We start from the raw sequence: 23,681 nt of genomic DNA on the forward strand, positions 1-23,681 counted from the left end.
ATTGACTCACTACTGGTACCTCTGCATATCGACTCGGTACTGGTACCCCTGCACATCGACTCGGTACTGGTACCTCTGCATATCGACTCGGTACTGGTACCTCTGCATATCAACTCAGTACTGGTACCCCTGCACATTGACTCAGTACTGGTACCTCTGCATATCGACTTGGTACTGGTACCTCTGCATATCAACTCAGTACTGGTACCCCTGCACATTGACTCAGTACTGGTACCCCTGCACATTGACTCACTACTGGTACCTCTGCATATCGACTCGGTACTGGTACCCCTGCACATCGACTCGGTACTGGTACCTCTGCATATCGACTCGGTACTGGTACCTCTGCATATCAACTCAGTACTGGTACCCCTGCACATTGACTCAGTACTGGTACCTCTGCACATTGACTCGGTACTGGTACCTCTGCATATCAACTCAGTACTGGTACCCCTGCACATTGACTCAGTACTGGTACCCCTGCACATTGACTCAGTACTGGTACCTCTGCATATCAACTCAGTACTTGTACCCCTGCACATTGACTCAATACTGGTACCTCTGCACATTGACTCGGTACTGGTACCTCTGCATATCAACTCAGTACTGGTACCCCTGCACATTGACTCGGTACTGGTACCCGGGCATATCAACTCAGTACTGGTACCCAGCATATCGACCTGGTACTGGTACCCCTGCATATCAACTCAGTACTGGTACCTCTGCATATCGACTCGGTACTGGTACCCCTGCACATCGACTCGGTACTGGTACCCCTGCATATCAACTCAGTACTGGTACCTCTGCACATTGACTCAGTACTGGTACCTCTGCACATTGACTCGGTACTGGTACCTCTGCATATCAACTCAGTACTGGTACCCCTGCACATTGACTCAGTACTGGTACCCCTGCACATTGACTCAGTACTGGTACCTCTGCATATCAACTCAGTACTGGTACCCCTGCACATTGACTCAGTACTGGTACCTCTGCACATTGACTCGGTACTGGTACCTCTGCATATCAACTCAGTACTGGTACCTCTGCATATCAACTCAGTACTGGTACCCCTGCACATTGACTCGGTACTGGTACCCGGGCATATCAACTCAGTACTGGTACCCAGCATATCGACCTGGTACTGGTACCCCTGCATATCAACTCAGTACTGGTACCTCTGCATATCGACTCGGTACTGGTACCCCTGCACATCGACTCGGTACTGGTACCCCTGCATATCAACTCAGTACTGGTACCTCTGCATATCGACCTGGTACTGGTACCTCTGCACATTGACTCGGTACTGGTACCTCTGCATATCAACTCAGTACTGGTACCCCTGCACATTGACTCAGTACTGGTACCTCTGCATATCGACTTGGTACTGGTACCTCTGCATATCAACTCAGTACTGGTACCCCTGCACATTGACTCAGTACTGGTACCTCTGCATATCGACTCGGTACTGGTACCTCTGCATATCAACTCAGTACTGGTACCCCTGCACATTGACTCAGTACTGGTACCTCTGCATATTGACTGGGTACTGGTACCTCTGCATATCAACTCAGTACTGGTACCCCTGCACATTGACTCAGTACTGGTACCTCTGCATATCGACTTGGTACTGGTACCTCTGCATATCGACTTGGTACTGGTACCTCTGCATATCAACTCAGTACTGGTACCCCTGCACATTGACTCAGTACTGGTACCTCTGCACATTGACTCGGTACTGGTACCTCTGCATATCAACTCAGTACTGGTACCCCTGCACATTGACTCAGTACTGGTACCCCTGCACATTGACTCACTACTGGTACCTCTGCATATCGACCCGGTACTGGTACCTCTGCATATCGACTCGGTACTGGTACCCCTGCACATCGACTCGGTACTGGTACCTCTGCACATTGACTCGGTACTGGTACCTCTGCATATCAACTCAGTACTGGTACCCCTGCACATTGACTCAGTACTGGTACCTCTGCACATTGACTCGGTACTGGTACCTCTGCATATCAACTCAGTACTGGTACCCCTGCACATTGACTCAGTACTGGTACCCCTGCACATTGACTCAGTACTGGTACCTCTGCATATCGACTCGGTACTGGTACCCCTGCACATCGACTCGGTACTGGTACCTCTGCATATCGACTTGGTACTGGTACCCCTGCACATTGACTCAGTACTGGTACCCAGCATATCGACCCAGTACTGGTACCTCTGCATATCGACCCGGTACTGGTACCCCTGCACATTGACTCAGTACTGGTACCCCTGCACATTGACTCAGTACTGGTACCCAGCATATCGACCCGGTACTGGTACCTCTGCACATTGACTCAGTACTGGTACCCCTGCACATTGACTCAGTACTGGTACCTCTGCACATTGACTCAGTACTGGTACCCAGCATATCGACCCGGTACTGGTACCCCTGCACATTGACTCAGTACTGGTACCCCTGCACATTGACTCAGTACTGGTACCTCTGCACATTGACTCAGTACTGGTACCCCTGCACATTGACTCAGTACTGGTACCCCTGCACATTGACTCAGTACTGGTACCCAGCATATCGACCCGGTACTGGTACCTCGTGTATATTGCCAAGTTATCGTTACTCATTGTGTTATTATTTTTCTATTATTTCTCTTGTTTTCTGTCTGTGTTGTTAGGAAAGGCCTGTCAGTAAGCATTTCACTGTTAGTCTACACCTGTTGTCAATGAAGCATGTGACAAATAACATTTGATTTGATGTCAATGTTGGTAAAGATGCAGGACAAAGGTCTTGTCCAGTTATGTGACAGTACATGATGAGTGACCTTGCCTGAGAACGGACAACGTAGCGCTCTCATAGCGCTCTCCCTTAGTCTTTCCTAAGTTTTGGCTCCGTGGGCTAATATGACCCTGACGCAGACAGACAACCGGGGTTTCTAACCCAGACAGTCACGATGTAACACATGTGAAAGAGCAGCGTTCAATTCCCTTCTCTGATGATGACATTAGCTGATGGTCTGGAGTGGTTTGGGACGTGTCTACTTGTCCCTGAGAGTCCCTGGTGTCTGGTCTGTGTCTTGCTTTGCCACTTGAGCTGCTACAGTCAGCAATGGTTTGGAGAGTGTAGACTCTTCCTCATATTAACTCCCTCTCTGTTTCTGCTCCATTTCAATGTTAAATGACATTCAACACAAGAGACCGGCGTCAAACGCAACTGGTGAGCTTTGTGTGTGTGTGTGTGTGTGTGTGTGTGTGTGTGTGTGTGTGTGTGTGTGTGTGTGTGTGTGTGTGTGTGTGTGTGTGTGTGTGTGTGTGTGTGTGTGTGTGTGTGTGTGTGTCTGTGTGTCATGTGAGAATAGCAGAATACCACAAGGTTTGCGGTCTCACATGGACTTTAAGAGAATTCTCTCTAATTTCCTTTCTCTTCTAAAAACCATTTTCTGTCCTGTTTTGTATTTTGGTAGATATTACTGTAAGGTCTTGTGTGTGTGTGTGTGTTATTTCTTTATTTAGGATATCTGTTTTACATAAAATGTCATTGCTCTATGCCAGAGGCGTTTTACCGTTTTGGATGCTACTCACCTTTAAGCGTTAAGAATACCTTCGGTCTTTGTTCTGTGTAATGTGTATTTTACATTTCTTTCATCAATGGCCAATTGTGGGATAAAAGGTCAAAATGTATGCATCAACATGTTTTGGGGCTAACGATATACGTGTGTGTGTGTGTGTGTGTGTTTTGGTGTGTTTATGTCCAAGTGTGTGTGTGTCCAGGCCGGTAGCATGCTGGTGTGGGCAGCAGGCTGGTGTGGGCAGCAGGCTGGTGTGGGCAGCAGGCTGGTGTGGGCAGCAGGCTGGTGTGGCCAGCCAGACAGGACTATTTAACAGTGTCTGCAGAGCTTTTCAAGAAAAACATTTGATAAACAGATTGTGAGGAAGTTGTGGAGAAGCAGACCTGTACGTGTGTGTGTGAATGTTCAGACGCCTGCAGGACTCTGGGCACTGAAACACTCGTCTAAATTACCTCCACCACAAAACCACACACCTTCAGCCAGCAAAGTACTCTCTCTCTCTCGCTCTCAGTCGCGTGATCATGTTTTTCCTGGATTGGGCTCCAGCTCTGTAGAGTATGAGTAGAGAGAGGAAGTCAGTATTTTTCGGTGAGTGCTGACACAGATTACACACAAACACACACACACACACACACACACACACACACACACACACACACACACACACACACACACACACACACACACACACACACACACACACACACACACACACACACACACACACACACACACACACACACACACACCTACACACACACACACACACACACACACACACACCAGACGTGACTAATTACGAGAAAGCTTTCAGAAACACAGCCTAACACGACCGTAAAATATCGGCAAACTATGTGCTCACTGGCACAAAACAACCACAGGGAAAGAGCTGAGCTACTACACAGAGCCAGATAGAATGGAGCCAACACCTTTTGAAGTACTTAGCACCCACACCTCCTTAGAACCCAGTGCTCAGAACCCACTTTATGGAACCTGGTGTTTGGAACCTAAACGCTTGGTCTAAGAAACCATAATGATCTAAATACAAAGTTATACCGAATTACAACGAATCTGTTCAAATATATATGATTTTAAGTTGGTAAACAGTTCTCTTGAAAAAAATGAGCATCTTTGGCCAAACTCGATCAAAACAGTTTTAACGTCCAAGGCTTAACGAGGACAACTTGACGTATGTGGCATTGTGGGCTCCTACTACTACTAAGTCCAAGACAAAGCTATAGTCCTCCAGAAATAATGTTAATAAAAACACTACAGGGTACAGTAACACAAGTCCGACTACTAATGATCACACCAACGTGAGGTCATCATCCATCCTTCAGAATGTGCCAGAGTGAACTGTAAAGATGGAGAAGAGGACGTGACATGAAAGAGTGGAGGCTAGCCAGAGGGAGGATATGGAAGGAGGGAGAGGGAGAGGGTGAAGACGAGCTGGTGGAATACAAGAGACTAGTGGGAGTTTGTGGCTCAGAAAGGAGCCCTGCAGTGTGGGTTAACCTGACTGGGCGGAGGCCTCTCCAGGTTCTCTCGCTCCATGAGTTTAGCAGTTCTTTCTCTTAATTTTGTGGTGTAGTTCTACCCCATTTTCGTGATATCCATTTGGTAGTTATTATGACCTTGTCTCAAGTCCCCAAAGGGCTCGGGAGGGGCGAAGGTCGAGACATGCGTCCTCTGAAACATGCCTTGCCATGTCGCGCTGTTTCGTAACACACTGCTCGCTTAACCCGGACGTCAGTTCTACCAATGTGTCGGAGGAAACACCGTTCGACTGACGACCGAAGTCAGATAACAGGCACCCGGCCCACAACAAGAAGTCGTTAGAGCATGATGAGCGAGGGAAAGCCCCCCCTTTATGGAGGTGTAGTGCCTGTCTCTCTGCTTCCTGGTTTATGGAGGTGTTAATCCTGTCTCTCTGCTTCCTGCTTGTGGAGGTGTAGTCCCTGTCTCTCTGCTTCCTGCTTTATGGAGGTGTTAATCCTGTCTCTCTGCTTCCTGCTTGTGGAGGTGTAGTCCTTGTCTCTCTGCTTCCTGCTTCATGGAGGTGTTAATCCTGTCTCTCTGCTTCGTGATGGTGGATGTGTAGTGCCTGTCTCTCTGCTTCCTGCTTGTGGAGATGTTAATCCTGTCTCTCTGCTTCCTGGTTTATGGAGGTGTAGTCCCTGTCTCTCTGCTTCCTGCTTTATGGAGGTGTAGTCCCTGTCTCTCTGCTTCCTGCTTGTGGAGGTGTAGTCCCTGTCTCTCTGCTTCCTGCTTTATGGAGGTGTAGTCCCTGTCTCTCTGCTTCCTGCTTGTGGAGGTGTAGTCCCTGTCTCTCTGCTTCCTGCTTGTGGAGGTGTAGTCCCTGTCTCTCTGCTTCCTGCTTTATGGAGGTGTAGTGCCTGTCTCTCTGCTTCCTGGTTTATGGAGGTGTTAATCCTGTCTCTCTGCTTCCTGCTTTATGGAGGTGTAGTCCCTCTCTCTCTGCTTTCTGCTTTATGGAGGTGTAGTCGCTGTCTCTCTGCTTCCTGGTTTATGGAGATTTTAATCATGTCTCTCTGCTTCCTGCTTTATGGAGGTGTAGTCCCTGTCTCTCTGCTTCCTGCTTTATGGAGGTGTAGTCCGTCTCTCTGCTTCCTGGTTTATGGAGATTTTAATCATGTCTCTCTGCTTCCTGCTTTATGGAGGTGTAGTCCCTGTCTCTCTGCTTCCTGCTTTATGGAGGTGTAGTCCCTGTCTCTCTGCTTCCTACTTTATGGAGGTGTAGTCCCTGTCTCTCTACTTCCTGCTTTATGGAGGTGTAGTCCCTGTTTCTCTACTTCCTGCTTGTGGAGATGTTAATCCTTTCTCTCCGCTTCCTGGTTTATGGAGGTGTAGTCCCTGTCTCTCTTCTTCCTGCTTCATGGAGGTGTACTCCCTGTCTCTCTGCTTCCTGCTTCATGGGAGTGTAGTCCCTGTCTCTCTGCTTCCTGGTGTGTGGAGGTGTAGTCCCTGTCTCCCTGCTTCCTGCTTCATGGAGGTGTAGTCCCTGTCTCTCTGCTTCCTACTTTATGGAGGTGTAGTCCCTGTCTCTCTGCTTCCTGCTTCATGGAGGTGTAGTCCCTGTCTCTCTGCTTCCTACATTATGGAGGTGTAGTCCCTGTCTCTCTGCTTCCTGCTTTATGGAAGTGTAGTCCCTGTCTCTCTGCTTCCTGCTTTATGGAAGTGTAGTCCCTGTCTCTCTTCTTCCTGCTTCATGGAGGTGTAGTCCCTGTCTCTCTGCTTCCTGGTTTGTGGAGGTGTAGTCTCTGTCTCTCTGCTTCCTACTTTATGGAGGTGTAGTTCCTGTCTCTCTGCTTCCTGCTTTATGGAAGTGTAGTCCCTGTCTCTCTGCTTCCTGCTTTATGGAAGTGTAGTCCCTGTCTCTCTGCTTCCTGCTTTATGGAGGTGTAGTCCCTGTCTCTCTGCTTCCTGCTTTATGGAAGTGTAGTCCCTGTCTCTCTGCTTGCTGCTTTATGGAGGTGTAGTCGCTGTCTCTCTGCTTCCTGCTTTATGGAGGTGTGGGAATGTTCAGGCATTTCACGGACAGGTTTGGGATTTCAACCTCCGTCCTTTCTAATCATTAGAGAGCTTCTGAATACCAGCAGAGGAATACAGAGGGACAGGGAGGAGAGGAAACTGTCCCATTTACACACGCTTGGATGTATCCACTTTACGGTTCACATACGTACACACACATGTAGACAAGAGCATAAACACACTCACACACAGCTTCTTCTAGTGGTGGTTTCCCCTCTTGGACTTGATCCGTGTTGTGTAAATATTTGGTGGTGGTAACATGAGGATGAAGCGATCATTCGTTCCTTCTGGAAATAAAAGCAAACAGGTCCAGCTGTCACGAGCTATGACAGGTCAAACAAATAGCCAGCCAAAAACACGTTAAGCCAGACCCAGCCCTGGCACGGCCACTATAGCACCTGGGTGGGTCGAATAACACACACACACACACACACACTAATCCATGGATGTTGCAGCTGGAAGGGTCGAATAACATCCCTGGCTGACCTCTTGGCTCTCAACTTGGGCTCTTTAGTTTTGCACACTGGCGGTAGAGTTCTAATGTTAACCAGACTGACTCACTGGCACTAGAGTTCTAATGTTAACCAGACTGACTCACTGGCACTAGAGTTCTAATGTTAACCAGACTGACTCACTGGCACTAGAGTTCTAATGTTAACCAGACTGACTCACTGGCAGTAGAGTTCTAATGTTAACCAGACTGACTCACTGGCACTAGAGTTCTAATGTTAACCAGACTGACTCACTGGCACTAGAGTTCTAATGTTAACCAGACTGACTCACTGGCACTAGAGTTCTAATGTTAACCAGACTGACTCACTGGCACTAGAGTTCTAATGTTAACCAGACTGACTCACTGGCACTAGAGTTCTAATGTTAACCAGACTGACTCACTGGCGGTAGAGTTCTAATGTTAACCAGACTGACTCACTGGCGGTAGAGTTCTAATGATAACCAGACTGACTCACTGGCAGTAGAGTTCTAATGTTAACCAGACTGACTCACTGGCACTAGAGTTCTAATGTTAACCAGACTGACTCACTGGCACTAGAGTTCTAATGTTAACCAGACTGACTCACTGGCGGTAGAGTTCTAATGTTAACCAGACTGACTCACTGGCGGTAGAGTTCTAATGATAACCAGACTGACTCACTGGCAGTAGAGTTCTAATGTTAACCAGACTGACTCACTGGCACTAGAGTTCTAATGTTAACCAGACTGACTCACTGGCGGTAGAGTTCTAATGTTAACCAGACTGACTCACTGGCGGTAGAGTTCTAATGATAACCAGACTGACTCACTGGCAGTAGAGTTCTAATGTTAACCAGACTGACTCACTGGCACTAGAGTTCTAATGTTAACCAGACTGACTCACTGGCGGTAGAGTTCTAATGTTAACCAGACTGACTCACTGGCGGTAGAGTTCTAATGATAACCAGACTGACTCACTGGCAGTAGAGTTCTAATGTTAACCAGACTGACTCACTGGCACTAGAGTTCTAATGTTAACCAGACTGACTCACTGGCACTAGAGTTCTAATGTTAACCAGACTGACTCACTGGCGGTAGAGTTCTAATGTTAACCAGACTGACTCACTGGCAGTAGAGTTCTAATGATAACCAGACTGACTCACTGGCAGTAGAGTTCTAATGTTAACCAGACTGACTCACTGGCACTAGAGTTCTAATGTTAACCAGACTGACTCACTGGCACTAGAGTTCTAATGTTAACCAGACTGACTCACTGGCGGTAGAGTTCTAATGATAACCAGACTGACTCACTGGCAGTAGAGTTCTAATGTTAACCAGACTGACTCACTGGCACTAGAGTTCTAATGTTAACCAGACTGAGTCACTGGCACTAGAGTTCTAATGTTAACCAGACTGACTCACTGGCACTAGAGTTCTAATGTTAACCAGACTGACTCACTGGCACTAGAGTTCTAATGTTAACCAGACTGACTCAATGGCACTAGAGTTCTAATGTTAACCAGACTGACTCACTGGCACTAGAGTTCTAATGTTAACCAGACTGACTCACTGGCACTAGAGTTCTAATGCTAACCAGATATGTTCTGCATCATCTGAGTATTGAGTGTTATTTGTCATTTTGAGAATACGGTTTTGTTCTCTGGAATGACCCAAATCTAAGCTCTTGTGATGTCAAGGGCACGAAGCCTCTTTACACATGATCAAATGTAAACATATTCAGCCAGCCAGGTACCAACCCCTGCGCTACCACTGCTCTCTCTCTCTCTCTCTCTCTCTCTCTCTCTCTCTCTCTCTCTCTTCACCCCTCTCCTCTCTCTCTCTCTCTCTTCACCCCTCTCCTCTCTCTCTCTCTGTGTGTATCTCTTTACCTCTTTACCTTTCCCCTCTCTCTCTCTCTCTCTCTCTCTCTTTCTCTCTCTCTCTCTCACACAGTCCAATGACCAAACAATCATGAATATCTCAACCTCTCCCTTTCTCATTCTCTCCATTCCAGTTGCTAGCAGCTAAACCTAGAGCCGGGGAGTCAGATGACCATGCTGTTGGCTCCTGTCTGTGTGCTGCTGCTGCTGGGGGGCCGTGTCCTTGGAGGAGGCTACCCCCCCATGCCCCAGATGAAGTACATGCAGCCCATGATGAAGGGCCCTGTGGGACCTCCCTTCCGAGAGGGCAAGGGACAGTACCTCGGTGAGTGTGTGCGTGTGCGTGCATGCGCGTGTGTGTGTGTGTGTATGTAGTACGTCACCCAGTGGTTAAGGAATGCGGGAAGCAGGAGAAAAGGTTTTCACTGATTACCCACTAGCTTAAGCCTGCATAGCAGCCTCTGCCTGCAGAAGCCACAGCCAAGATTGAATGCATATGAATGCTTAGATGTGGCTTACAGAAGCTCTGGTTCAGAAATATAGGAGAGAGAAGAGATGAGATGGGAGAGGAGGCCAAAGAGAAGGAGGATGGGAAAACAACTCAGAGGAGGTTCTTAAGAGCGATGCCAAGGCTGAACCATTTTAAGGTCTCTGAAGAATCATACAAAAATCCTAAACCAGAAATGTTTCAGAACTCCTGGACCGGAATTAGATATCCCCGCTGTAGGGTTTTAAGCCGTATTTATATATTTCCCACAGTGCCTTTTTGAGTGAATTTTAAACTTACCAGTTGAATTAATAAATGTTTAGTCTTGTGGTCTTCACCAAGTGAGATCCTAAGTGTTGTTATTAAAATAGATTATTTTAGACAATATAATGTATATTTTATAAGGATTTCTTCTGAGGGCCTAGTTTTACTCTAATACAGTGGCCTGAAACTCATGGGTTACAGTCCACATCAGGCCTCCAAGTCACATTATGCTGGCTTGCAAAGTGATGTGTAATTCCTATGGGAATCCAGCGAGAGTGGGGATATCTAACAACTTAAATTATTATTCACCCTCAACCTGCATTAAGAATCATTGCTGGGGTTGGGAAGACTAAGAAATGAGACCAACTTAAACATCTAAACTGGAACAACCATTTCAGTAACAAGTGCAATAAGTCCAAGTAACCGACTGGAATAGTTTAGAACAATATATGTTATATCGAGTAGCATAAGATCAATTCAAAAATATTGAAACAAACATCTCTAAAGATCAACCTCCAATAGAGCATGCTGGGAAATGTTTTAATGATGGGCGTGGTTTTGGTTTAACTGTGGTTATTAACACCAACACTGGGGTTATTTTACACCACTGAGTGTTAATTTAACTGCACTCTTTGCAGTGTTAATTTAACTGAACTCTTTGCAGTGTTAATTTAACTGAACTCTTTGCAGTGTTAATTTAACTGAACTCTTTGCAGTGTTAATTTAACTGAACTCTTTGCAGTGTTAATTTAACTGAACTCTTTGCAGTGTTAATTTAACTGAACTCTTTGCAGTGTTAATTTAACTGAACTCTTTGCAGTGTTAATTTAACTGAACTCTTTGCAGTGTTAATTTAACTGAACTCTTTGCAGTGTTAATTTAACTCTTGAATTAAACACCAGACATGTGACACTGAAAAATCAACACTAGTTAATACTGGCAAATTTGCTGTGTGCTATGAAACACATTTCAAGAACCTTTTAAAATTCTGAAGAACCGTAGATGCCACATTTAGAACCCCACACTTAACTCAAAGGTTATTTATCGGGCAAGAGTTCTCAGAGGAACCTTAGGTGCTAAAGGAGGGGATGGAGAGAGAAAGTGGATTGTTGGAAATAGGGATATTTTGATGATGATTGAGCCAGAGAGAACATTACATTCCCCAACAGTGAAAATGTACCTCTCTTCTAGGAAAACAGAGAGATAAATTAGATTAAAGAAAGAAGCCAACGCTCCCTGTATCTTTCATTGTTGACAGATAGAGTTCAAAGTTCAGCACTTTGATTACAATGGTTAGCATGTGTATTATAAAACTGTAGATGTAAGCAATGTAATGATGCTCTTCCCTGATGTCTTACAGATAGCGAGGTCAGATAGAGTTCTCCCACTCTATTCAACTCAATAGCCTCCCAAAAACAGTGCATTCGGAAAGTATTCAGACCCCTTAACATTTTCCACATTCTGTTAGGTTACAGCCTTTTCTAAAATGAATTAAAGAAAACAAATGTGCTCATCAATCTACACACAATACCCCATAATGACAAAGCAAAATATTCTTTTCATACATATTTGGAAACTTGTTTACATAAGTATTCAGACCCTTTGCTATGAGACTCGAAATTGAGCTCAGGTGCATCCTGTTTCCATTGATCATCCTTGAAATGTTTCTACAACTTGATTAGAGTCAATCTGTGGTAAATTCAATTGATTGAACATGATTTGGAAAGGCACACACCCATCTATATAAGGTCCCACAGTTGACAGTACCTAACAAAAACCAAGCCCTGAGGAATTGTCCGTAGCGCTCCAAGACATAATTGTGTCGAAGCACAGATCTGGAAAAGGGTACCAACACATTGAAGGTCCCCAGAACACAGTGGCCTCATCATTCTGAAATGAGAGAAGTTTTGAACCACCAAGACTCTTCCTAGAGCTGGTCGCCCAGCCAAACTGAGCAATCAGGGGAGAAGGGCCTTGGTCAGGGAGGTGACCAAGAACCCAATGGTCACTCTGACAGAGCTCTAGAGTTCCTCTGTGGAGATGGGAGAACCTTCCAGAAGGACAACCATCTCTGCAGCACTCCACCAATCAGGCCTTTATGGTAGAGTGGCCAGACGGAAGGCAATGCTCAGTATAATGCACATGACAGCCCGCTTGGAGTTTGCCAAAAGGCACCTAAAGGACTCAGACCATGAGAAACAAAACTCTCTGGCCTGATGAAACCAAGAATGAACTCTTTGGCCTGAATACCAAACGTCTGGAGGAAACCAGGCACCGCTCATCACCTGGTCAATACCGTCCCTACAGTGAACCATGGGGGTTGCAGCATCATGCTGTGGGGATGTTTTTCAGCGGCAGGGACTGACCGACTAGTCAGGATCAAGGCAAAGATGAACAGAACAAAGTACAGAGAGATCCTTGATGAAAACCCACTTTAGGACCTCAGACTGGGGGGGGAGGTTCACCTTCCAACAGGACAGTGACCCTAAGCACACAGTCAAGACCACACAGGAGTGGCTTCGGGACAAGTCTCTGAATGACCTTGAGTGCTCCAGCCAGAGCCCGGACTTGAATCCGATTGAACATCTCTGGAGAGACCTGAAAATAGCTGTGCAGCAATGCTCCCCATCCAACCTGACAGAGCTTGAGAGGATCTGCAGAGAAGAATGGGAGAAATTCCCCAAATACTGGTGTGCCAAGCTTGTAGGGTCATACCCAAGAAGACTCAAGGCTGCCAAAGGTGCTTCAACAAAGTACTGAGTAAAGGGTCTGAAAACTTATCTAAATATCATATTTCAGTTTTTTATTATTTAACACATTAGCAGAAATGTCTAAAACCTGTTTTTGCTTTGTCATAATGAGGTATTGTGTGTAAATTGATGTGGGGAGAAAAAGCAATTCAATTCATTTTAGAATAAGGCTGTAATGTAAAAAAAAAATAGGAAAAGTGAAGGGGTCTGAATACTTTCCGAATGCACTGTACCCTGCTTTGTTATAACAGTCTTCACCAGAATATTATAACCATCACAAGATATTGATCCATCCAAATCCATTGCCATTGTCTTGATTTGAAGTTTGAGGTTGCCAGTAGCCTCTCCCAGACAGCCAGTAGAATCTCACTGCCTCTCCCAGACAGCCAGTAGAATCTCACTTCCTCTCCCAGACAGCCAGTAGAATATCACTGCCTCTCCCAGAGAGCCAGTAGAATATCACTGCCTCTCCCAGACAACCAGTAGCATCTCACTGCCTCTCCCAGACAGCCAGTAGAATCTCACTGCCTCTCCCAGAGAGCCAGTAGAATATCACTGCCTCTCCCAGACAGCCAGTAGAATATCACTGCCTCTCCCAGACAGCCAGTAGAATCTCACTGCCTCTCCCAGACAGCCAGTAGAATATCACTGCCTCTCCCAGAGAGCCAGTAGCATCTCACTGCCTCTCCCAGAGAGCCAGTACTATTGCTTGGATCAAGGAACCTCATGATTTATATAATTAGGACAAATATCCAAACATGGGTTCATAAGGACAAACTACTAGTAGGACAAAATATCAACAGAGACATTGACAAAAACCACCCACACAGAGAAGAAAACAGTATATCCATTTCCCCCTCACCGACATCCAGGTTGTATATTTGATATGGAGGCCATCCCAGATGGAGACAGGACAGACACATATATTTGTGTAGTAAAGCTTGTGCCTTATTTGTCCTTGGTGGGCAGTAAAAAGACAGTGCGGAGACTACGCCTCTTTGCCTTCTCTGGGTCTAGTAGGAATTGGCAGGGGTTCACTAGGTCTGATGAGGCTCTGATTGCCCACTGTTTTCTGAACTCCGCTGGGTTCCACTAGGCCCTGCACAGTATGTGTGTGTGTGTGTGTGCGTGTGTGTGTGCTAGACTCTGGGTAGGCCTTGTTCCTCCCACCATCTGGTTGCCGTTACCACTGTTTTTCACTTTAGACAGTCAGACACTGTGTTTGTATTTGAGTCCCCAACAACTGGAGGTTCTGGTTTTCAAGGGAAAAGGAAAGAAAGCCTCTGACGGGACATCCGCTTTTGGACTTTAAAGGTGCAATATGCAGAACTTGCTCTGCCATTTCCTGTTTGCAAAAAATGGAATAGTTCTCTTAATTTCAGTTTATGTGAGACAACAAGCAATGTATAGCGTAGAGCAGTGGTCACTAACCAGTCGATCTCCAAGGCATTCCTAGTCGATCTCCAAGGCATTCCTAGTCGATCTCCAAGACATTCCTAGTCGATCTCCAATGCATTCCTAGTCGATCTCCAAGGCATTCCTAGTCCATCTCCAAGGCATTCCTAGTCGATCTCCAAGGCATTCCTAGTCGATCTCCAAGACATTCCTAGTCGATCTCCAAGACATTCCTAGTCGATCTCCAAGACATTCCTAGTCGATCTCCAAGACATTCCTAGTCGATCTCCAAGGCATTCCTAGTCGATCTCCAAGACATTCCTAGTCGATCTCCAAGACATTCCTAGTCGATCTCCAAGACATTCCTAGTCGATATCCAAGGCATTCCTAGTCGATCTCCAAGACATTCCTAGTCGATCTCCAAGACATTCCTAGTCGATCTCCAAGGCATTCCTAGTCGATCTCCAAGACATTCCTAGTCGATCTCCAAGACATTCCTAGTCGATCTCCAAGACATTCCTAGTCGATATCCAAGGCATTCCTAGTCGATCTCCAAGACATTCCTAGTCGATCTCCAAGACATTCCTAGTCGATCTCCAAGGCATTCCTAGTCGATCTCCAAGACATTCCTAGTCGATCTCCAAGACATTCCTAGTCGATATCCAAGGCATTCCTAGTCGATCTCCAAGATATTCCTAGTCGATCTCCAAGACATTCCTAGTCGATCTCCAAGGCATTCCTAGTCGATCTCCAAGGCATTCCTAGTCGATCTCCAAACATGTCTATATAAAACCTAACGATAAAGCCTTGCGTTCATATTAAAAAATACATGTTTTTGTGTTTTTGGCGGTAGGCAGCCCTAGTGCCGGGAAGGCAAAGGGTTCCCATTTTGAACCATTTCAGGTGTCAACACTGCTCCCTCGCTCCTCTCAGACTGACCATCAGATGCTCCCTCGCTCCTCTCAGACTGACCATCAGATGCTCCCTTGCTCCTCTCAGACTGACCATCAGATGCTCCCTCGCTCCTCTCAGACTGACCATCAGATGCTCCCTCGCTCCTCTCAGACTGACCATCAGATGCAGGCCACCAGTCCAGTAAAAAAAAAGAAGCAAATTATTATGCTCACTCAGCTGTGCCTCACAAGTAAAACAACAAATGATTATGCTCACTCAGCTGTGCCTCACAAGTAAAACAACAAATGATTATGCTCACTCAGCTGTGCCTCACAAGTAAAACAACAAATTAATTTCAAAATGGTCTGAGAAGATCAACAACATTTGCAATTCAACTATAGCCAACATGCAGTGATAATGTATTGGGCCTATAGCTTACTGCACAAACCTCATTGCTACAGAATTGTTTTTAATTGGTTAATGTTGCATATGCTTACATTTCATATCTAAAAGAAAATCTGAGCAGTAGATCTCGGCTTGTAATTTGACTCAGAAAGTAATCTTGGTTGGTGACCACTGGTGTATCGAATCATTGTACCATCTAAACCGCAATAAAATATATTTTCAAAAACAAAAAATATTTAATTTTCAACTGTTTGAAGTTGGTGTACTAAACCGAAAGCAAAAGATTTAAAAACAAACCCTAAGAACATGAAGTATAGAAATAGCACACATAGAACAGATCTACCACTTCATAGACTTCCTTCTAACGATGATGACAGATCTATAACTCACAATACTATGTGAATTTGATCGGGTAGCACAAAAAGTGACATATTGCAGCTCCATCTTAACTCCTCAACATTTACTGGACAGGTTGAACAGCGCAGAAGAGAACCTCCCTGAACAGTTTTTTTTCTTCTCGTCAAGACCAGTATGTAGGGAATCTATACGGAACAAGAATATATAAGCAACATGCAAAGTGTTGGTATCATGTTTCATGAGCTGAAATAAAAGATCCCAGAAATGTTCCATAAGCATTGAAAGCTTATTTCTCAAAAATGTTGTGCACAAATGTGTTTACATCCCTGTTAGTGAGCATTTCTCCTTCGCCAAGATAATCCATCCACCTGACAGGTGTGGCATATCAAGAAGCTGATTAAATAGCCTGATCATTACACAGGTGCACCTTGTGCTGGGGAGAGTAAAAGGCCACTCTAAATGTGCCGTTTTGTCAAACAACACAATGCCACAGATGTCTTGTTTTGAGGGAGTATGCAATTGGCATGCTGACTGGAGCAATGACTACCAGAGCTGGTGCCAGAGAATGTAATGTTCATTTCTTTACCATAATCCGCCTTCAACGTCATTTTAGGGAATCTGGCAGGATGTCCAACCGGCCTCACAACTGCAGACCATGTGTAACCACACCAGCCCAGGGCCTCCACATCCGGCTTCTTCACCTCAGACCATGTGTAACCACGCCAGCCCAGGGCCTCCACACCTGGCTTCTTCACCTCAGACCATGTGTAACCACACCAGCCCAGGGCCTCCACATCCGGCTTCTTCACCTCAGACCATGTGTAACCACGCCAGCCCAGGGCCTCCACATCCGGCTTCTTCACCTCAGACCATGTGTAACCACACCAGCCCAGGGCCTCCACACCTGGCTTCTTCACCTCAGACCATGTGTAACCACACCAGCCCAGGGCCTCCACACCTGGCTTCTTCACCTCAGACCATGTGTAACCACACCAGCCCAGGACCTCCACACCCGGCTTCTTCACCTCAGACCATGTGTAACCACGCCAGCCCAGGACCTCCACACCCGGCTTCTTCACCTCAGACCATGTGTAACCACGCCAGCCCAGGACCTCCACACCCGGCTTCTTCACCTCAGACCACCTGTAACCACACCAGCCCAGGACCTCCACATCCAGATTCTTCACCTGTGGGATCATCTGAGACCAGCCACCTGGACAGCTGATAAAACTGTGGGTTTGCACAACCGAATAATTTCTGCACAAACTGTCAGAAACCGCCTCAAGGAAGCTCATCTGCGTGCTCGTCATCTTTACCAGGGTCTTGGCCTGACTGCAGTTCGGCCTCGTAACCGACTTCAGTGGGAAAATGCTCACATTTGATGGCCACTGGTATGCTGGAGAAGTGTGCTCTTCACGGAATAATCCCAGTTTCAACTGTACTGGGCAGATGGCAGACAGCATGTACAGCGTTGTGGGGACGAGCGGAATGCTGATGAACATTGTGAACAGAGTGTCCCATGGTGGCGGTGGGGTTAAGGTATGGGTAAGCATAAGCTACGGACAACAAACACAATTGCATTTTATCGATGGCAATTTGAATCCACAGAGACACCATGACGAGATCCTGAGGCCCATTGTCATGCCATTCATCTGCCGTCATCACCTCATGTTTCAGCATGATAATGCACGGCCCCATGTTGCAAGGATCTGTACACAACTCTTGGAAGCTGAAAACTTCCCAGTTCTTCCATGGCCTGCATACTCACCAGACATGTCACCATTTGAGCAAGCTTGTGATGCTTTGGACCGACGTGTACGACAGCGTGTTGCAATGCCGGCCAAAATCCAGCAACTTCACACAGCCATTGAAGAGGAGTGGGACAACATTCCACAAGCCCCAATCAACAGCCTGATCAACTCTATGTGAAGGAGATGTGTTGCGCTGCATGAGACAAATGGTGGTCACACCAGATACTGACTGGTTTTCTGATCCACACCCCTACTTTTTTTTAAGGTATCTGTGACCAACAGATGCTTATCTGTATTCCCATTCATGTGAAATCCATAGATTAGGGCCTAATGATTTTTAAAAAATTTACTGATTTTCTTATGAACTGTAACACGTTCATTTGTGTTCAGCTTCTTTTACGTATGCTACATTAACTTAGTGTGTGAGAGGGAGAAGAGGCGAAAGTAAGTGAGAGAGAGAGAGAGAGAGAGAGAGAGAGAGAGAGATAAAGAGAGAGCATCGGATTTAATTGATGTTTGAATGAATTTCTCTGTCTATGCCTCCAGGCCTCCCTCTCAATTCAATTCAAATGACTTTTCTCTCTCTCTCTCTCTCTCTCTCTCTCTCTCTGTTGTGACGTAATGTGTTAGCAAGAGTGATTGTAGGCATGTGCGTGTCACAATGTTTCCCCCACAGTGGAGCTAAATAAACAGTAGCCTAACGACCAGTGATTTCTCTCTCAGCTTCCCATAACCAAACACAGGGGCGCAACTTTGGTTTTAGAAGTGGGGGGACAATTTACCCCACCAAAATTATTACTTTTTGGGGGGTCGGATAAACACTTCAAACAGCCTACCCGACCACTCGGAGGCGTCCGCGTGGTCCTAAAGCACACAGTTGCCTCGTTTTGTATCACATTCCAAGGATAAAACTGTGGAGGACAGAAATGCAGTGAAAGTTGCGCTCCTGACCAAACATGACCCTAGCTACTGCATTTACCATATTCTTCGTCGAGTGCCTTTTGTGCCGAGAGTCACTGAAAATATTCTAGATCATTACATTCTACCGGGGACAAGGGCCCCTAGTTGCCTCAAAACATGTTCCTTTCATGGCAGGCACATTATCAATAACTCACCATGAAACAACGATTGACAAAAGCATATTCCAGCATTCAAAATCTAAGAAAATTCCGTAGGAGGATGTCAAATAAAATAAAATCAAAGTTTATTTGTCACAAGCGCCGAAAAAAAACAGTGAAATGCTTACTTACAGGCTCTAACCAACAGTGAAATGCTTACTTACAGGCTCTAACCAACAGTGAAATGCTTACTTACAGGCTCTAACCAACAGTGAAATGCTTACTTACAGGCTCTAACCAACAGTGAAATGCTTACTTACAGGCTCTAACCAACAGTGAAATGCTTACTTACAGGCTCTAACCAACAGTGAAATGCTTACTTACAGGCTCTAACCAACAGTGAAATGCTTACTTACAGGCTCTAACCAACAGTGCAATTGTAAAGTAAAAAAATAGGTATTAGGTGAACAATAGTTAAGTAAAGAAATAAAAACAACAGTAAAAGACAGTGAAAATAACAGTAGCGAGGTTATATACAGTAGTGAGGCTATATACAGTAGTGAGGCTATATACAGTAGTGAGGCTATATACAGTAGCGAGGTTATATACAGCAGTGAGGCTATATACAGTAGTGAGGCTATATACAGTAGCGAGGTTATATACAGTAGTGAGGCTATATACAGTAGTGAGGCTATATACAGTAGTGAGGCTATATACAGTAGCGAGGCTATATACAGTAGCGAGGTTATATACAGCAGTGAGGCTATATACAGTAGTGAGGCTATATACAGTAGTGAGGCTATATACAGTAGCGAGGTTATATACAGCAGTGAGGCTATATACAGTAGTGAGGCTATATACAGTAGAGAGGCTATATACAGTAGTGAGGCTATATACAGTAGAGAGGCTATATACAGTAGTGAGGCTATATACAGGCACCGGTTAATCGGGCTGATTGAGGTAGTATGTACATGTAGATATGGTTAAAGTGACTATGCATATATGATGAACAGAGAATCGCAGTAGCGTAAAAGAAGGGTTGGCGGGTGGTGGTTGGGGGGACATTATGCAGATTGTCCGGGTAGCCAATGTGCGGGGGCACCGGTTAGCGGGGCTAATTGAGGCAGAATGTACATGAATGTAGACTTAAAGTGACTATGCATATATGATAAACAGAGAGTAGCAGCAGCTTAAAAGAGGGGTTGGGGGGGGGGGTATAATGCAAATAGTCCATTTGATTAGATGTTCAGGAGTCTTATGGCTTAGGGGTAAAAAACTGTTGAGAAGCCTTTTGGTCCTAGACTAAGCGCTCCAGTACCGCTTGCCATGCGGTAGCAGAGAGAACAGTCTATGACTGGGGTGGCTGGGGTCTTTGACAATTTTTTTAGGGGCTTCCTCTGACACCGACTGGTGTAGAGGTCCTGGATGGCAGGCAGCTTAGCCCCAGTGATGTACTGGGCCTTCCTCTGACACCGACTGGTGTAGAGGTCCTGGATGACAGGCAGCTTAGCCCCAGTGATGTACTGGGCCTTCCTCTCACACCGCCTGGTGTAGAGGTCCTGGATGGCGGGCAGCTTTGCCCCAGTGATGTACTGGGCCTTCCTCTCACACCGCCTGGTGAAGAGGTCCTGGATGGCAGGCAGCTTAGCCCCAGTGATGTACTGGGCCTTCCTCTCACACCGCCTGGTGTAGAGGTCCTGGATGGCAGGCAGCTTGGCCCCAGTGATGTACTGGGCCGTACGCATTACCCTCTGTTGTGCCTTGTGGTGGGAGGCCGAGCAGTTGCCATACCAGGCAGTGACGCAACCAGTCAGGCGCTCGATGTTGCAGCTGTAGAACCTTTTGATGCCAAATCTTTTTAGTTTCCTGAGGGGGAATAGGCTTGTTGGTGATGTGGACACCAAGGAACTTGGAGCTCTCAACCTGTTCCACTTTTTAAATTTTTTTTACCTTTATTTTATTTTATAAGCCCTGTCGATGAGAATGGGGGCGTGGCTCGCTCCACTACAGCCCTGTCGATGAGAATGGGGGCGTGGCTCGCTCCACTACAGCCCTGTCGATGAGAATGGGGGCGTGGCTCGCTCCACTACAGCCCTGTCGATGAGAATGGGGGCGTGGCTCGCTCCTCCTTTTCCTGTTGGTCACAATCATCTCCTATGATTCCTATGTCCATTCATCTATGATGTTGGCTACCTTTGTCCATTCCTATGTCTATGAAGATACTTTACCTGAAGTTTTGACATGAGATGGATCCTATGCCAGCATAAACAAGGCCTATACCCTGGTTTTAGAGTTCAATGATGGATGGGATCAACAAGTGGTAGCCTACATCAGCCATTCTGGACACACATCTATTCTATTCTGGATTCACACGTCTTGCGGTCTTTCTATGGCTTGTGTAAATGGTAAGCAGCTACCACCACCTATTGGCCATGAAACTAAATTGCATTGGTATTACCTCTTCCACAAATGCAATAAGTGGAAAATCAAGACACTTCAGTATTGCTCAATAGTTATTGCCTGTATTTAAGTTAATTTAAGTACAAAATTGCCAGCAAATCAACAGAAATTCCTATCTACTTTATTTTGATGATGTTTAATAAGTGTATGTCATAAACTATAAAAAATAAAGAGAATCGCACACTCCATATATAAACTCCCAGTTATTTATTGGGTAAATCACCAACATTTCGGCATCACTGTGCCGTCTTCAGGGTGTGAGTTTATATATGGAGTGTGCGACTCTCTTTATTTCATATAGTTTATAGTTTATTCGCCGTTATTCAGTACCTCCACACAAAATAATTGTTCTGGGTGTGCGCCAGCTCATGTTTTTTATTCTAATAAGTGTAAGTCAAAATACAAATGTATCATCAACAATGACAGTACAGACGAATGGGATGATTGTTGTTGTCAAATCCACGTGCCCAGTTCTAAACTCCCGGTGGCTACTTAATGGTGTTTACCTAAACCTCATACCAAACCAAGTGTTGATCTAAGCTACTGTGGGTCAAAGCTTGTCTGAAAAAAACTGTTCGGTCTCGCTTCCAGTTGTTTTTCTTCTTTAGCCAACTTCCTACTAGATCAGCTAGTCCAATATTCGACACCCTAAAGGAGAACCTAACCTGGGTACTGTTCCTGAATTCCCTGCATCATTGTCTTGACAAACAAAACTACAGTGCCTTGCGAAAGTATTCGGCCCCCTTGAACTTTGCGACCTTTTGCCACATTTCAGGCTTCAAACATAAAGATATAAAACTGTATTTTTTTGTGAAGAATCAACAACAAGTGGGACACAATCATGAAGTGGAACGACATTTATTGGATATTTCAAACTTTTTTAACAAATCAAAAACTGACAAATTGGGCGTGCAAAATTATTCAGCCCCTTTACTTTCAGTGCAGCAAACTCTCTCCAGAAGTTCAGTGAGGATCTCTGAATGATCCAATGTTGACCTAAATGACTAATGATGATGAATACAATCTACCTGTGTGTAATCAAGTCTCTGTATAAAAGCACCTGCACTGTGATAGTCTCAGAGGTCCGTTAAAAGCGCAGAGAGCATCATGAAGAACAAGGAACACACCAGGCAGGTCCGAGATACTGTTGTGAAGAAGTTTAAAGCCGGATTTGGATACAAAAATATTTCCCAAGCTTTAAACATCCCAAGGAGAACTGTGCAAGCGATAATATTTAAATGGAAGGATTATCAGACCACCGCAAATCTACAAAGACCTGGCCGTCCCTCTAAACTTTCAGCTCATACAAGGAGAAGACTGATCAGAGATGCAGCCAAGAGGCCCATGATCACTCTGGATGAACTGCAGAGATCTACAGCTGAGGTGGGAGACTCTGTCCATAGGACAACAATCCGTCGTATATTGCACAAATCTGGCCTTTATGGAAGAGTGGCAAGAAGAAAGCCATTTCTTAAAGATATCCATAAAAAGTGTTGTTTAAAGTTTGCCACAAGCCACCTGGGAGACACACCAAACATGTGGAAGAAGGTGCTCTGGTCAGAGGAAACCAAAATTGAACTTTTTGGCAACAATGCAAAACGTTATGTTTGGCGTAATAGCAACACAGCGCATCACCCTGAACACACCATCCCCACTGTCAAACATGGTGGTGGCAGCATCATGGTTTGGGCCTGCTTTTCTTCAGCAGGGACAGGGAAGATGGATGGAGCCAAATACAGGACCATTCTGGAAGAAAACCTGATGGAGTCTGCAAAAGACCTGAGACTGGGACGGAGATTTGTCTTCCAACAAGACAATGATCCAAAACATAAAGCAAAATCTACAATGGAATGGTTCAAAAATAAACATATCCAGGTGTTAGAATGGCCAAGTCTAAGTCTAGACCTGAATCCAATCGAGAATCTGTGGAAAGAACTGAAAACTGCTGTTCACAAATGCTCTCCATCCAACCTCACTGAGCTCGAGCTGTTTTGCAAGGAGGAATGGGAAAAAATGTCAGTCTCTCGATGTGCAAAACTGATAGAGACATACCCCAAGCGACTTACAGCTGTAATCGCAGCAAAAGGTGGCGCTACAAAGTATTAACTTAAGGGGGCTGAATAATTTTGCACGCCCAATTTTTCAGTTTTTGATTTGTTAAAAAAAGTTTGAAATATCCAATAAATGTCATTCCACTTCATGATTGTGTCCCATTTGTTGATTCTTCACAAAAAAATACAGTTTTATATCAAATCAAATCAAATGTATTTATATAGCCCTTCGTACATCAGCTGATATCTCAAAGTGCTGTACAGAAACCCAGCCTAAAACCCCAAACAGCAAGCAATGCAGGTGTAGAAGCATATATATTCCATATAT

The 23,681-nt window shown here is 45.3% G+C and overlaps 1 protein-coding gene across 2 annotated transcripts in view; it reads left to right on the plus strand.

Moving 5' to 3' along the window:
• LOC115120804 (collagen alpha-2(VIII) chain-like) overlaps nt 1-23,681 on the plus strand; it is a 127,528-nt gene that overhangs the window by 98,094 nt on the left and 5,753 nt on the right. For both annotated transcript variants that reach the window (XM_065020257.1, XM_065020256.1), the window contains exon 2: nt 9,616-9,806. In XM_065020257.1, the coding sequence (XP_064876329.1) occupies nt 9,650-9,806 (157 nt within the window). In that variant the 5' untranslated portion in view covers nt 9,616-9,649. The remainder of the gene's footprint in view (nt 1-9,615; nt 9,807-23,681) is intronic.

Source organism: Oncorhynchus nerka, linkage group LG7 (genome assembly GCF_034236695.1).
Source record: "Oncorhynchus nerka isolate Pitt River linkage group LG7, Oner_Uvic_2.0, whole genome shotgun sequence".
Classification (NCBI taxonomy): domain Eukaryota; kingdom Metazoa; phylum Chordata; class Actinopteri; order Salmoniformes; family Salmonidae; genus Oncorhynchus; species Oncorhynchus nerka.